Source organism: Cetorhinus maximus, chromosome 20 (assembly GCF_964194155.1).
Source record: "Cetorhinus maximus chromosome 20, sCetMax3.hap1.1, whole genome shotgun sequence".
Classification (NCBI taxonomy): Eukaryota; Metazoa; Chordata; class Chondrichthyes; order Lamniformes; family Cetorhinidae; genus Cetorhinus; species Cetorhinus maximus.
The window spans coordinates 8,139,859-8,153,200 of record NC_135898.1 but is presented as its reverse complement, the minus strand read 5'-3'; the positions used below and the strand labels follow the sequence as shown (position 1 = coordinate 8,153,200).

The 13,342-nt window shown below is 47.5% G+C and overlaps 1 protein-coding gene across 1 annotated transcript; it reads left to right on the top strand.

Annotated features, from left to right (window-relative positions):
* Nucleotides 1–3,986: 3,986 nt before the first annotated feature.
* pcna (proliferating cell nuclear antigen) lies at nt 3,987–11,227 on the top strand. Its single transcript, XM_078565436.1, has 6 exons — nt 3,987–4,525; nt 6,361–6,458; nt 7,317–7,384; nt 7,984–8,178; nt 9,723–9,846; nt 10,910–11,227. The coding sequence occupies exons 1-6, from the start codon at nt 4,305–4,307 to the stop codon at nt 10,987–10,989; spliced, it is 786 nt and encodes a 261-aa protein (XP_078421562.1). The 5' UTR covers nt 3,987–4,304; the 3' UTR covers nt 10,990–11,227.
* The last annotated feature ends 2,115 nt before the right edge of the window (nt 11,228–13,342 follow it).

Here is a 13,342-nt window from a genome sequence, read left to right as displayed (position 1 = left end):
TGCTGGCCAGCTGAACCTGGTGGCGCAGGGGTAGCGTCTCCGCTTCCGAGCTCAGAGGTGCGGGGTTCGAATCCTCCGTCAGCATTTCCCGTCTATAGACAATGCGGTGCGTTCACTTTACAGCCTTCCGGACTTAATATAAATATTGAGTTCAACAATTTCAGACCATGAACTCTCTCCTCCATCACCACCCCTTTTCCAATAATTTATCATTTTTTTACAACTATATATTTTTTTCTTTTCCCTCCTATTTTTAAACTTATTTCGATCTATTGTTTCATCTCCACCTTTTAGCCCATTTTGATCCCTTTCCCCCACCCCATCCAACCCACACTAGGGCCATCTGCCACTAACTTGCTTCCCTAATGTCCCCATTACCACATCCTTTAGATAATATCACCACCGTCAACACCTCTTTGTCCTTTTGTCTATGACATCTTTGGCAGTCTCTTCTTGGCCTCCACCTGTCACTTCTACCAGCTTATATTTCATCTCATTTCTATATGTCTTAGTTCTGATGAAGGGTCATACGGACTCGAAACGTCAACTGTATCCCTCTCCGCAGATGCTGTCAGACCGCTGAGTTTTTCCAGGTATTTTTGTTTTTGTTTGAGTATTAACTCAATTGAGTAAATCCTTCCAACACTGACCTGTAGGTAGTAAGAGTGGGCTTTGTGACTGGATAACCTTCTCAGAAAGAGGCCAGTGTCTGCACCGGCCAAAAAGAGAACAAACTAGTTGCTCATTTTAATCCCACTTTCCAGCACCTGGTAGCCTTCTTCAATCAGTTGAGTGGTTCAGCCTCAACCACCAACTTGGGCAGTGAATTCTAGATGTCCACCACCCTCTGGTGATTAAGGTTTTCCTCATGTCTCCACTAATCCTTCTACCAATCACCTTAAATCTATGCCCCCTGCTAATTGACCCCTCAGCTAGGGGACTTGGGAGTCCTAGTCCAGGATTCTCTTAAGGTTAACTTGAAGGTTGAGTCAGTAGTTAGGAAGGCAAATGCAATGTTGGCATTTATTTCGAGAGGATTAGAATATAAAAGCAGGGATGTGCTGCTGAGGCTTTATAAAGCTCTGGTCAGACCACATTTAGAATATTGTGAGCAATTTTGGGCCCCATATCTCAGGAAGGATGTGCTGGCCCTGGAGAGGGTCCAGAGGAGGTTCACGAGAATGATCCCAGGAATGAAAGGCTTAACATATGAGGAACGTTTGAGGACTCTGGGTCTATACTCGATGGAGTTTAGAAGGATGAGGGGGGATCTGATTGAAACTTACAGAATACTGAAAGGCCTGGATAGAGTGGACGTGGGGAAGATGTTTCCATTAGTAGGAGAGACTAGGACCCGAGGGCACAGCCTCAGAGTAAAGGGAAGACCTTTTAGAACAAAGATGAGGAGAAACTTCTTTAGCCAGAGAGTGGTGAATCTATGGAATTCATTGCCACAGAATGCTGTGGAGGCCAAGTCATTGAGTGTATTTAAGACTGAGATAGATAGGTTCTTGATTGGTAAGGGGATCAAAGGTTACGGGGAGAAGGCGGGAGAATGGGGTTGAGAAACTTATCAGCCATGATTGAATGGCGGAGCTGACTCGATGGGCCGAATGGCCTAATTTCTGCTCCTATGTCTTATGGTCTTATGGAAACAAGTCTTTCCCTGTCTACCCTATCTAGGCCCCTCATAATTTTGTACACCTCAATTAGGTCACCCCTTAGCTTCCTCTGTTCTAAGGAAAACAACCCTAGCCTATCTAATCTCTTCTCGTAGCTGCAATTTTTAAGCCCTGGAAACATTCTTGTAAATCTCCTCTGCACTCTCTCCAGAGCAATTATGCCCTTCCTGTAATGTTACAATCAGAACTGTACACAAAATTCCAACTGTGGCCTAACCAGCGTTTCATACAGTTCCATCATTACATCCCTGCTTTTGTATTCAATATCTCGCCCAATAAAGTAAAGCATTCCATATGCTTTCTTGACCACGTTGTCCACCAGTCCTGCCATCTGCAAGGACATGTGGACATGCACACCAAGGTCTCTCACTTCTTCAAATCTTCTCAATTCCCATTTATTGAATATTCGCTTGCTTTGTTGGTCCTCTCAAAATGAATTACCTCACACTTTTCCGGATTGAATTCCATTTGCACTTCTCTGCCCACTGAACCAAACCATTGATATCATTCTGGAGTCGATAGCCATCCTCTTATCTATAAACTACATGGCCAATTTTTGTGTCATCTGAAAATTTCCCAAACATGCCTCCCACGTTTAAGTCTAAATCTTTAATATATACAACAAACAGCAAGGGCTCCAACACTGAGCCCTGTGGAACACCACTGGAAACTGTTTTCCTTTTGCAAAAACATCCATCGACCATTACCCTTGGTTTCCTGTCACTGAGCCAATTTTGGATCCAACCTGCCACCTTCCCCTGTATCCCATGAGATCTCACTTTCCTGACCAGTCTGCCATGTGGAACCTTGTCAAATGCCTTACTGAAATCCAGGTAGACAGCAGCCACTACACTACCCTCATCAATCCTCCTTGTTACTTCCTCAAAAAATGCTATCAAGTTAATAAGACATCATCTTCCCCTAACAAACCCATGCTGACTATCCCTGATCAATCTGTGCCTTTCTAAGTGACAGTTTATCCTGTCTCTCAGAATTGTTTCCAATAATTTGCCCACCACTGACTGGCTTATAATGGTGCAAAGGAGTCCAGAACAGAGGCATGAGATCTTAAAATTTGAGCTGGGCCTTTCAGGAAGCAGTTCTTCACAAGAACACAAGAAATAGGAGCAGGAGTAGACCACACGACCTGTTGGGCCTGCTCTGCCATTCAATATGATCATGGCTGATCTTCAACTCCATTTTCCTGCCCGTTCCCCAGATCCCTTAATTCCCTGAGAGACCAAAAATCTGTCTACCCCAGCCTTAAATGTATTCAATGATGGAGCATCCACAACCTTCTGGGGTAGGGAATTCCAAGGATTTCACCCCATCCCACAAAGGATGGTATAAACCTGGAAGTGTCTCCCCCAATCATGGTTGAGATTGATGAGTTTTGGATGAGTGTAAGAATGAGGGTAGAGATAGGGTGGATAGGAAGGCACTTTTTCCATTAGTAGAGGGGTCAATAGCCAGAGGGCATAGATTTAAGGGAAAAGGTAGAAGGATAAGAGGGGAGTTGAGGAGAATTTTTTTCACCCAGAGGGTGGTTCAGTCAGAAATTCTTGTAACATTTAAGAAGTATTTAGATATTCACTTGTGTTGCCATAGCCTCCAGGATTATGGGCCAAGTGCTGGAAAATGGGATTAGTGGTAGCCAGCTCTTTGTTGACCAGCGCAGACACGATGGGCCGAATGGCCTCTTTGCTGTAAACCTCTATGAGTCTATAAATTCAGGGTTCTGGAATCAGCAGGGGAGTGAGTGGGGGGTGGGGGGTGTTGATGGAGTCAAGACCTGGATCAGTCCTGTTGGGATTGAATGACAGAACAAGCTGGAGAGGCTGAATGGCCTTCTCCAAATATATTTCACCTCAAGGCGACTACCATCCGGTTGGCTTGGAATGTGAAACTGCTACATGCTGACAACGTGGCAGTGTGGGGGCACCATCTCCAAGAAGCAGCAGGTTCCACTGCTCTGTTGGAGGCGGCAAGCAGCTTCAACATTATTAACTGGAGCAATGTCCTTTGCGAAAAAAGGCAAAACCATGTCTGAACACAATCGAAGTGTTAAAAACAACTTGGAAACTGTCAGGAAAAGTTTGTAAATTGTGATGTGTTGAATGGGGTTTCAGTGCAGTAAGAGCTGAAGCCCAAATGTGATGAAACTGGAAAACGAGACAGCTATCTCAAACTTCTTCCCCCTTGGCCCAATGACAGAATAATTTGCAAATGTCAGTTTCACAGATGATCAGGGTGAGAATGTGTTGTGCATATATTATCTATAAATTATCTCTCTCTCTCTCTCAGTGAGGTGAAGCTTGCAATTCAAACCAACACAGGATTTGACTGAAGGCTGCAGAAGGATAGATGTTTGTGAGATTTATTTTTTTAAATTTAGAAGCTGCATTTCGCGCCCTTACCATATATGGCGAGGCTAATTTGCATGAGGTTATATCAGGAAGTGAGGGAGCTACAAGCCCTCTCATTTGTTGCTGAGACTGACTGCCTGCGAGTTGCCCCAACTCCCTCCACTGCCCCTTGCTGTGGACTTTTGATTATTTTGCACCCCTCGTCCCATCCCAGACCGACGCTGTTTGCTAACGTGACGGATAACTCATCGCAAAGATGTTCGAGGCTCGCTTGGTGCAGGGCAGCATCCTGAAAAAGGTGCTGGAGGCCCTGAAGGATCTGATCACCGAGGCTTGTTGGGACATCAGCTCCACCGGCATCAGCCTGCAGTCCATGGACAGCTCGCACGTCTCCCTGGTGCAGCTGACTCTCCGCAGCGATGGCTTCGATACCTACCGCTGCGACAGAAACCTGGCCATGGGGGTAAACCTCAGCAGGTAGGGGCATTTGCACAGCGGGCTTGCTGCAGTAATTTAATACCAGGCGGGAGCTGGGGCGGGGGGGGGGGAGCATATGACAAGAAACCATTGCATAAAGAATTGCTACTTTCAAGCTTGTATCTCGCTGTAAATAATGCAAATATTTTATTTCCATGCAGGTATATATTTTTTTAAAACGTAATTGTATTAGGCAAAGAAATAAATTTCAACTTGTAATGCAGCAAAGTAACAAGTTAATGTCTGTTTCAGCAGCTGATTGGGAATTTAACTGGAGAGCCTGGGGGGAGGGGGGGATTTGAAACGGTCAGAGGGGGGTAAAAAGGGGTGAATGGGCCGTTTTCGGGCTTTCCTTTTGCACCAACTTTTTTCAACCCCCCCCCCTCCTTAATTTCCCTCCGCTTTTTTTTGTTACAAAAAGGCGCCACCGGCCCTGCCCTGACGTCATTTGCGCGCGAAAGGACAAAGACCTGAGTTGGCGGGAACATGCGCAGACTTTGTTACAAGTTCATTCATTCACTCACTCCCTCCACACGGATCCCTTTCGCCTCTTGTTCGCACCCGCCGCGATTTATCTCTTTGCTTTTCCCTATTTGAGAATTCCTGTACTTGCGGATTCTGTTATGCTACAGACAGTCAGGATATAACTCCCCTGTGGAGAGAAAAACAGGAGTTAATGCGAACTTTAACTCGGTTATTTATTTCTCCCCACAGATGCTGTTAGAGCTGCTGACTTTTTCCAGCATTTTCTGTTTTTGTTTCAGATTTCCAGTATCTGCAGTATTTTGCTTTTATATTAAGGTATAACCCCCCAGCAGCTCCTCAACTCCTGGTCAAAACCCCACAAGGCATGACACCTACCCTCAGTTCCTCACCCCTCCCAGCTCCTCAACCCTTGGTCAAACCCCCCAAGGCATGACACTACCCTCAGTTCCTTAACCCCCATGGTGTCACCCCACCCCCCCAGCTCCTCAACCCCCATGTGTAACACATTCACAATGGTTGTGGACTCAAATTGTCACACTGTTCTCACTGTCAATTGACATTGTTGTTTATTCTCAACCATGACTTCCTCAGCTCTTCTGTCATCATGGATCCTTCTTGCTTGTCTTGTGCTGGTACAGTACTGTCAGCAGGATGACTGATGTTCCTCCTTTGATCACCAGAACTAGCCGCAAGATGTTCTGGGAGAGCACAGCTGACTTGTCAATGGTATTGAAAAGCAGTGTTGAAGGCAGACTTTCTTGTCCTTGTGTTCCTCACCCCAGTCATGACATTCCTGAACCCCCACAGCCACCTCCCAGCTCCTCACCTCTGCTTTCTCGACAGTGTTCCCCTCTCCCATCCCAGACATCTGTCCCCATCCCCCTGCCAAACCACCATTCCCCACCAACCCCAATCTACAAAAACATGGCGCCAATCCCACCCCAGACACATCACAAACCCTGACCCACCCCCAGGCACATCTCCCTTCCTCACCCACCCCCATTGTTCCCCAGTCCAGTAGAAAAGCAAAGTACTGCAGATACTGGAATTAAATAAAAAAACAGCAAATGCTGGAAATAATCAGCAGGTCAGCCAGCCTCTGTGATAAAAAACAAAGAAACACGGTGAGCATTGATGTTCTGGGTTAATATGGCCTTTTGTTAGAATGGAGTAGTTAGCCGAGTACAGAATGAAAGTTAAACCGTGTCACTAACATATGGATGGTCATCTTGTTAGCTGATCAATTGGTTAGTTTTTCAGACTAAAGGATTATATAGTTTACAGTTAACTCATATGGACATTGGGTTGAACAATGACTGTGATTCTGAGTATTCTGGTTCCTGTTACAGCATGTCCAAAATTCTCAAATGTGCTGGCAATGAGGACATCATCACACTGAGAGCAGAAGACAATGCGGACACACTGGCACTGGTGTTTGAGTCGCAGAGTGAGTATCACACTTGTATTAACCTGGCACTCCCACTGTCATTCTCTCAAGCCTGTGCGTGAAAGCAGAACTGTGCTGCTCGCAGTTGTACTACAGCTAGTTTGAAGGTGAAGTGGATTCGGTTTAGCTCCTCTCGATCAGTGTCAGAGCTGTACCACATTGTACACTTGGGTGAGCCGAAACAGCTTTGCATTGGTGGACAAGTGATGTCAATGGCTGCAGAAGTAGACTTGAAGGAGTCCCCTGCCTGATCATTTGTATTATCATGGAATGGAATTCTGCAGCATGGAAAGGGGCAATTTGACCCACTGTGCTTGGGTCAGCTGTTCGGAAGAGCTATTCTAATAATTCCACTCCCCTGCACTTCTATCATAGCCCGTAGTGTGTTCCCTCTTCCAGTATTTGCCTAATTTTCTTTTCTAAATCTCTATTGAATCTATTTTTAAACCCTTTGAGACAGTGCTTTCCAGAACATTAGAACTCATGTTTTCAAAAAAAAAACTCACCTCCCTCCAGCTCTCCTGCAAGTTACAGTAAACACGTCCTCTGCTTCCAAACGCTCCTGCCAGAGACAATAGTTGACCTCCGTCGACTCGATCAAGGCTCGTCATCGTTTTTGACATCTCTGTGGTCTTTCTTAAGCTCCTGTGCCCAAATGAGAACAAGCCTGACTTCTGCAGCCCTTGATGGCATCCTGGTAAATCAGTGAAAGACCCTTGTTGTCTTACCCGAAGAGTTGTGTGCAGAATACTGCAGTGATGTATAATGGTTGACCATATCTCTTATGTCAACAGGGTAACTCTGAAATGTTGTGGACAGTAAACTTTGGTGCATTCAGCTGACTGTCTCTCGTTACAGATCAGGAGAAAGTCTCTGATTATGAGATGAAGCTCATGGATTTGGATGTTGAGCAGCTGGGAATTCCGGTAAGTGGGTCTGAGCACCTTCACCAATGGTCTGGATGGGCGGTGGCATTGATGATGTGCACCCATGCGTAATCATGTGAAACTCGCATTCATGACCCCAATTCTTTTACGGCCAGAAGTCATGAGGTCAACTCTTCACAAGGTTCATGGCTTTGTGGGGTTGGCAGGTATGTTTGATTTGGGCCCAGATCAGAGCACTGCAATGGAATCAAATCCAAAACCGGACAGCATGGAAGAGTTCAAATAGATATCACTCCCAATCTGATGGTTTCTAATGAAAAGAAAAGATCAACGTAGAAATGTTTTGAACATTTTACTCATTGGTATTCATTAGCATTGATACATTGACAATCCAATCAAATCATGAACCTCTCTCTGGGATGATCTTTTGGTTTTGAAGTTTTTGGGCGTTGATCCTTGGGAAGGCCCAAGGGGTTGATTTTTACACGGTGTCTGGAAAGACAAGTTTTTAGGCTAGGGAATTGCCTTTTGCATGAGATGAACCTTTACTTGGATCTATGTGGCATCCATGATGCGGCCTGTGTTTTGTCTTGTCCGATACAATGTGACTGACCCCTTGTGCCCTGTGCGCCATTCAGGAGCAAGAGTACAGCTGCGTGGTGAAGATGCCGTCCGGGGAGTTTGCCCGGATCTGCCGAGACTTGAGCCAGATTGGCGATGCTGTCGTCATCTCCTGCGCCAAGGATGGGGTCAAGTTTTCTGCCAGTGGGGAACTGGGAACGGGCAACGTGAAACTGTCCCAGACCAGCAATGTCGACAAGGAGGAAGAAGCAGTAAGTGCCTAGGATTCATTGCTGTATCTCAGGGGTCGTGTGAGAATGAACAAGTTAACCAGTGGATTGAACTGATAAACCTATGCAGATGCCAGGATATGTCTGCCTCGTTCACCAATCCAAATTGAGGTGTAAGAGCAATTTATCTCCTGAAAGATTCAGGGCTGTGGTTAATCCCAGACCTGGGTCACATGGATTGATCGATCTAAGCTCGTTCTCATGCCCATTACTGACACTGGGTGGGAGATGGTGGTCCAGTGGTAATGCCACTGGACTCGTAACCCAGAGGGCCCGGCCTCGTGCTCTGAGGACATGCGTTCAATCTCACCACAGCAGCTGGTGGAATCTAAATTCAGTTAATAAAAATCTGGAATATAAAGCTCGTCTCAGTCGTGGTCCCCAACTATCATCAGTTGTTGTAAGAACCCATCTGGTTCACCAATGCCCTTTGGGGAAGGAAATCTGCCGTCCTTACCTGGTCTGGCCTACATGTGACTCCAGACCCACAGCAATGTGGTTGTCTAGCCAGCCACTCGGCTCAAGGGACTCGTAGCCCCCAACACTGTTATCAGTAACGACACGAGAAATTCCTAGTGAGGTTGAGAGAAGCACTTTTTTTTAATTGCTGGAAGGTTCCAGCTCAGGTTTTGAATGTAGACAGCCAAAGGGATTGCTCCTGGATGAAAGGGTTGTGCCTGAGAATCCACCCTTGTTTCACTGGCCTGCTTGCAGCCTGAATTCCATGGCAGAGTGTGGGCCCGGGTGGGTGCATGTCCTTGGGAAGTGTGGGCCTGGGCGGGCGCATGTCCTTGGGAAGTGTGGGCCCGGGTGGGTGCATGTCCTTGGGAAGTGTGGCCCGGGCGGGTGCATGTCCTTGGGAAGTGTGGGCCCGGGCGGGTGCATGTCCTTGGGAAGTGTGGGCCCGGGCGGGCGCATGTCCTTGGGAAGTGTGGGCCCGGGCGGGCGCATGTCCTTGGGAAGTGTGGGCCCGGGCAGGCGCATGTCCTTGGGAAGTGTGGGCCCGGGCGGGCGCATGTCCTTGGGAAGTGTGGGCCCGGGCGGGCGCATGTCCTTGGGAAGTGTGGGCCCGGGCGGGCGCATGTCCTTGGGAAGTGTGGGCCCGGGCGGGCGCATGTCCTTGGGAAGTGTGGGCCCGGGCGGGCGCATGTCCTTGGGAAGTGTGGGCCTGGGCGGGCGCATGTCCTTGGGAAGTGTGGGCCCGGGCGGGCGCATGTCCTTGGGAAGTGTGGGCCCGGGCGGGCGCATGTCCTTGGGAAGTGTGGGCCCGGGCGGGCGCATGTCCTTGGGAAGTGTGGGCCCGGGCGGGCGCATGTCCTTGGGAAGTGTGGGCCCGGGCGGGCGCATGTCCTTGGGAAGTGTGGGCCCGGGCGGGCGCATGTCCTTGGGAAGTGTGGGCCCGGGCGGGCGCATGTCCTTGGGAAGTGTGGGCCCGGGCGGGCGCATGTCCTTGGGAAGTGTGGGCCTGCAGCTTGTGCCGGAGTGGGTGAGGGTAATGAAATGAAAACCTTTTCTTTTTTTCTCAGGTGACCATTGAGATGAATGAGCCTGTCCAGCTGACCTTTGCCCTGCGGTACCTGAACTTCTTCACCAAAGCAACTCCCCTCTCCCCAACAGTCACACTCAGCATGTCTGCAGATATTCCTCTGGGTAAGTGTTGCATTGGTTTTGACATCCTGTGTGCGCTATTCCCGAGCTTTCTCCCTCTTGTCTTTCTGCCCCCTCGAACTCCCTGTTGGCCACTCGGTGCTGGTTTATTTCAGGCTTGCTTCGGCGAGGTGATTTGCCCTGTTAGAGGCGGTGAACGCGTTGACCATGTGCTCTCCCTCCACTCTGCTGAAATGCAGGAAGCAGTCCACATGTTAGATTCTTGCTGCTTCTCAACTCTTGGGATGGTTAGAATGATAAAGCACAGAGGGAAGCCATTTGACCGTGGTGCCTGTGTGAGCTCTTGGTTTGGGTTATCCAATTATTCGCACTCCTCCCTGGTTTGAACTCGAGTCAGCGAGATGTGTTCCTTTGTCAAACAGTTTGAGCAAGGTGAGTGATGGCTGTAGCAGTGAAACAGCTTTGGGAAATAAAGCCCAGGGCGGTAGGTGGGTGGGTGATGATGCAGCCGGTGATCCCTTCGGGAACGGAGCTCGGACGCGCTGCACTCTGCTGCCGGTTAAACTTAGCGCACGGGGAATGCCAGTTTGGCCTGAGCTGCCAGGGTGTTGGCCAACACGAGAGCCGCCAAACCCGAGTGGGTCAGCTGTTACTCATTGGATAGTGCAGGCTTCTCTGAACCACGGGGCTTGTCAGTTCAAATCCTACACCAGAGACTGGAGCACAAAAATCTCACTGGGCTTGTCTGGTGCAGCACTGAGGTAGCGGAGCACAGCGCTGTCGGAGGTGCACAGCGCTGTCGGAGGTGCCCACCACCTCTTTGTTGAACGCCAAAGGCCCACCTGCCCCCTCTGGTGGAAAGCGGAACAGCGTCCTGGTCAAGATGTCTCCCTCAAACAACCTGACTAACCTGCCCAGCCATCATCACCTTGCCCTGTGTGCCGATTGGCTGCTGCGTTTGCTGTCGCTGGACATTGTGTGACATCCCGAGATCCTGCCGGGTGCAGCAGACCTTGAGGAGCAGCCGGTTGAGTTTTTCAGTAACTATTATTGGTCTGTCGTACTCTGCTACATGTGCTTCACGCTCTGTTGTTTGCCTCCCTAGTGGTGGAATACAAGATTGCTGACATGGGTCACATCAAATACTACTTGGCACCCAAGATTGAAGATGAGGAGACCTCTTAAGACTGTATGGTGGAGACTGAGCGTCGGACAGAGGTTGTTGAGGAACAATCACCGGAGAAAGCCCTGAAGCTTGTGTGGAAGGTGTTCACTGACCTTGCCTCAGTTCCAACATTGCTCCTTTACATACGCTTGTCTTCCTGTCCTATCGAAAGTTTTTGTAGATATTTTATGTAAATATGTTGTCCAACGTTAAATTGCTTTTTGTAAGACGAGGGAAAAGGCAGAAAATAAAATGTTTCCGTGATACTGGTGCTCTCGCCTTTTAAAATGCAGGAAAATGGGACAAGAGTGAAGTTCGGAGCTCACACTGTGAAGTCGAGGGTGATGACTGAATGAATGGTTTTCAGTTCCGCTCTCGATCGGCACAGGTAAATTAACAGGTGCTGCTGAACGGCTGTTGCCCCTCTGCTGATGCTGAGAATCCGTTAGTTACTGCGCATTCGGACTAATTTTCCGGAGTTCTGACCAGGCCCATCTCGGGGATGCTTGCCATGAAATTGCCGGGTTGTTGTTACAGCCTGTCTGGTTCGCTAACTCCCTTGAGGGAAGGAAATGGACCGTCCTTAGCTGGTCTGGCCTACTTGTGACTCCCAAAATTAATAGCGCTGGCTCTATTTTAATCCTAAACTCCTACCTTAATCGTCCTAATCGTTTATTTCACCCGGTTAATTTTAATGAAAAGTGAAGGATAATCAGTGCGTTTTAGTTGCTGTTTCGCGTCTCACTGTTTATCAGCTATGACACTTTGACAAACTGGATGTCAGAAGGTGCATTGGGCAGTGTTTCTTCAACTGGCAATTGGATGTGAAGCCTGTTGCAAGTCCATCGTATGCATGATGGTACCACGACCCTGTTAAAGCTGTCGTGTTTGTGCTTTGCAACAAAGAACCCCACAGGACAGGTAAAACCACCAGGTATAATGTGCATTTTGTCCCTCCCCCTGTTTCTCTCGCTTCCATTTAAATTAAATGGTGGGGTGATAAAGGCTGAGTTATTTAAAATCCCAGAGGGAAACTTTAAACAATTCTCATAATCTATATTTTCAATTGGTATGTTTAAGGTGCAGCTCTGAATTCAGGAATAAAACCACTAGGCCTCAGGAGGTTTCTTATATAAATTAAACATTTATTAATTTAACAAATTTAAATACATACACATGTCTACAAATTACTACCATAATAACTTTCAAACAAATTCCAAAATTAATTACTCCCAGGTAAATCTTCATCAAGGCAACAATAACCCATAGACTTAAACAGAAACCAGGCAAAGCACATTTTATCTTACAGATTCAAAATGAGGTTCCTTTCAATTTGTTCCTTCGCAGACACAGTGGTAGATTGACAGGCTTAGATATTACATGCCTCTGACCCACACCCAAAACTCTTTCCTGTATATATCTAGCCTTCCCTTTGAATGTAAACTCTCATTGTATTACCAGACCCTTTGAGCTCTGCCTCTTCTAACACTAAAACCCCTTTCAAAGTACCAATTTTATTAGTAATATAAACACATTGCTTGGTGTCTCCTAGCAAGGTGTAAGATTTTACCCCCAGTCTTTGAATGGCTTATTCAACAAAATGCAAATGTCCTCTTTACCTTAATGTTTAACATCTCAAAACTACTGTACATCAGAGCACCCAGGCTAGCTGGCTTTAATCCAATGAAGACACTCACACCCACAGACACAGACCTCACTACAAGTCCAATTTAAAACAATTTCCAATAACATTATATACATTAATATCTTCATGACAGAGGTGGCAACGCAGAAAAGTGACCATTTTTATTAGAAATGCCACACCAAATTGCAAGGAATCAACCTCTAACCATTTAAATTCCAGAATGGTGGAACTGATAACCTGCCAAAACATTGGACCTTTTCTTTCAAACCGAGAAGGTGTGAAGTTAGATTTCACACACAAAAACCCTGCCATTCAGAATCCTGATTGGAGCTGTCTGTGAAAATAGAAGATTGCTGAAGGCTGGGGGACTTTTCACCAAGATTGCCAGGAGAAGTGGACACTTGTATCTGCTTCCTCCACATCCACATGGTCAGTGATTGTGGGAAGGTGAATGTTTCTGTATTGGGGAGGGGTGGAGGGTCAGCACCATCTCCGGCCTCCCTGACATGAGAAGGTAAGTGGGGCATTCGCCAATGGTGGCACCGTGTTCAATGCCATTGGCCATGAGACTGAAGCAGTGCATTCCTGTACGGAGCAGGGTCTGGACAGCACCGGTCTTGGGCTGTGAGTCACTGAGTCGCCTTTGTGCTGGGAAATGACTCCAATGAGAGGGTCCCTTACCGTCTCCCTGTGAAACCAGCATCACTAAACTGCCCACTGTCAGCATT

What these genes read in the sequence shown, in the direction of transcription:
- pcna (XM_078565436.1), top strand. Translation starts at nt 4,305, where the DNA reads ATGTTCGAGGCTCGCTTGGTGCAGGGCAGCATCCTGAAAAAGGTGCTG. An exon ending in ATGGGGGTAAACCTCAGCAG is followed by an intron (nt 4,526 to 6,360) that starts GTAGGGGCATTT and finishes TTCCTGTTACAG; the next exon opens with CATGTCCAAAATTCTCAAAT. An exon ending in ACTGGTGTTTGAGTCGCAGA is followed by an intron (nt 6,459 to 7,316) that starts GTGAGTATCACA and finishes CTCTCGTTACAG; the next exon opens with ATCAGGAGAAAGTCTCTGAT.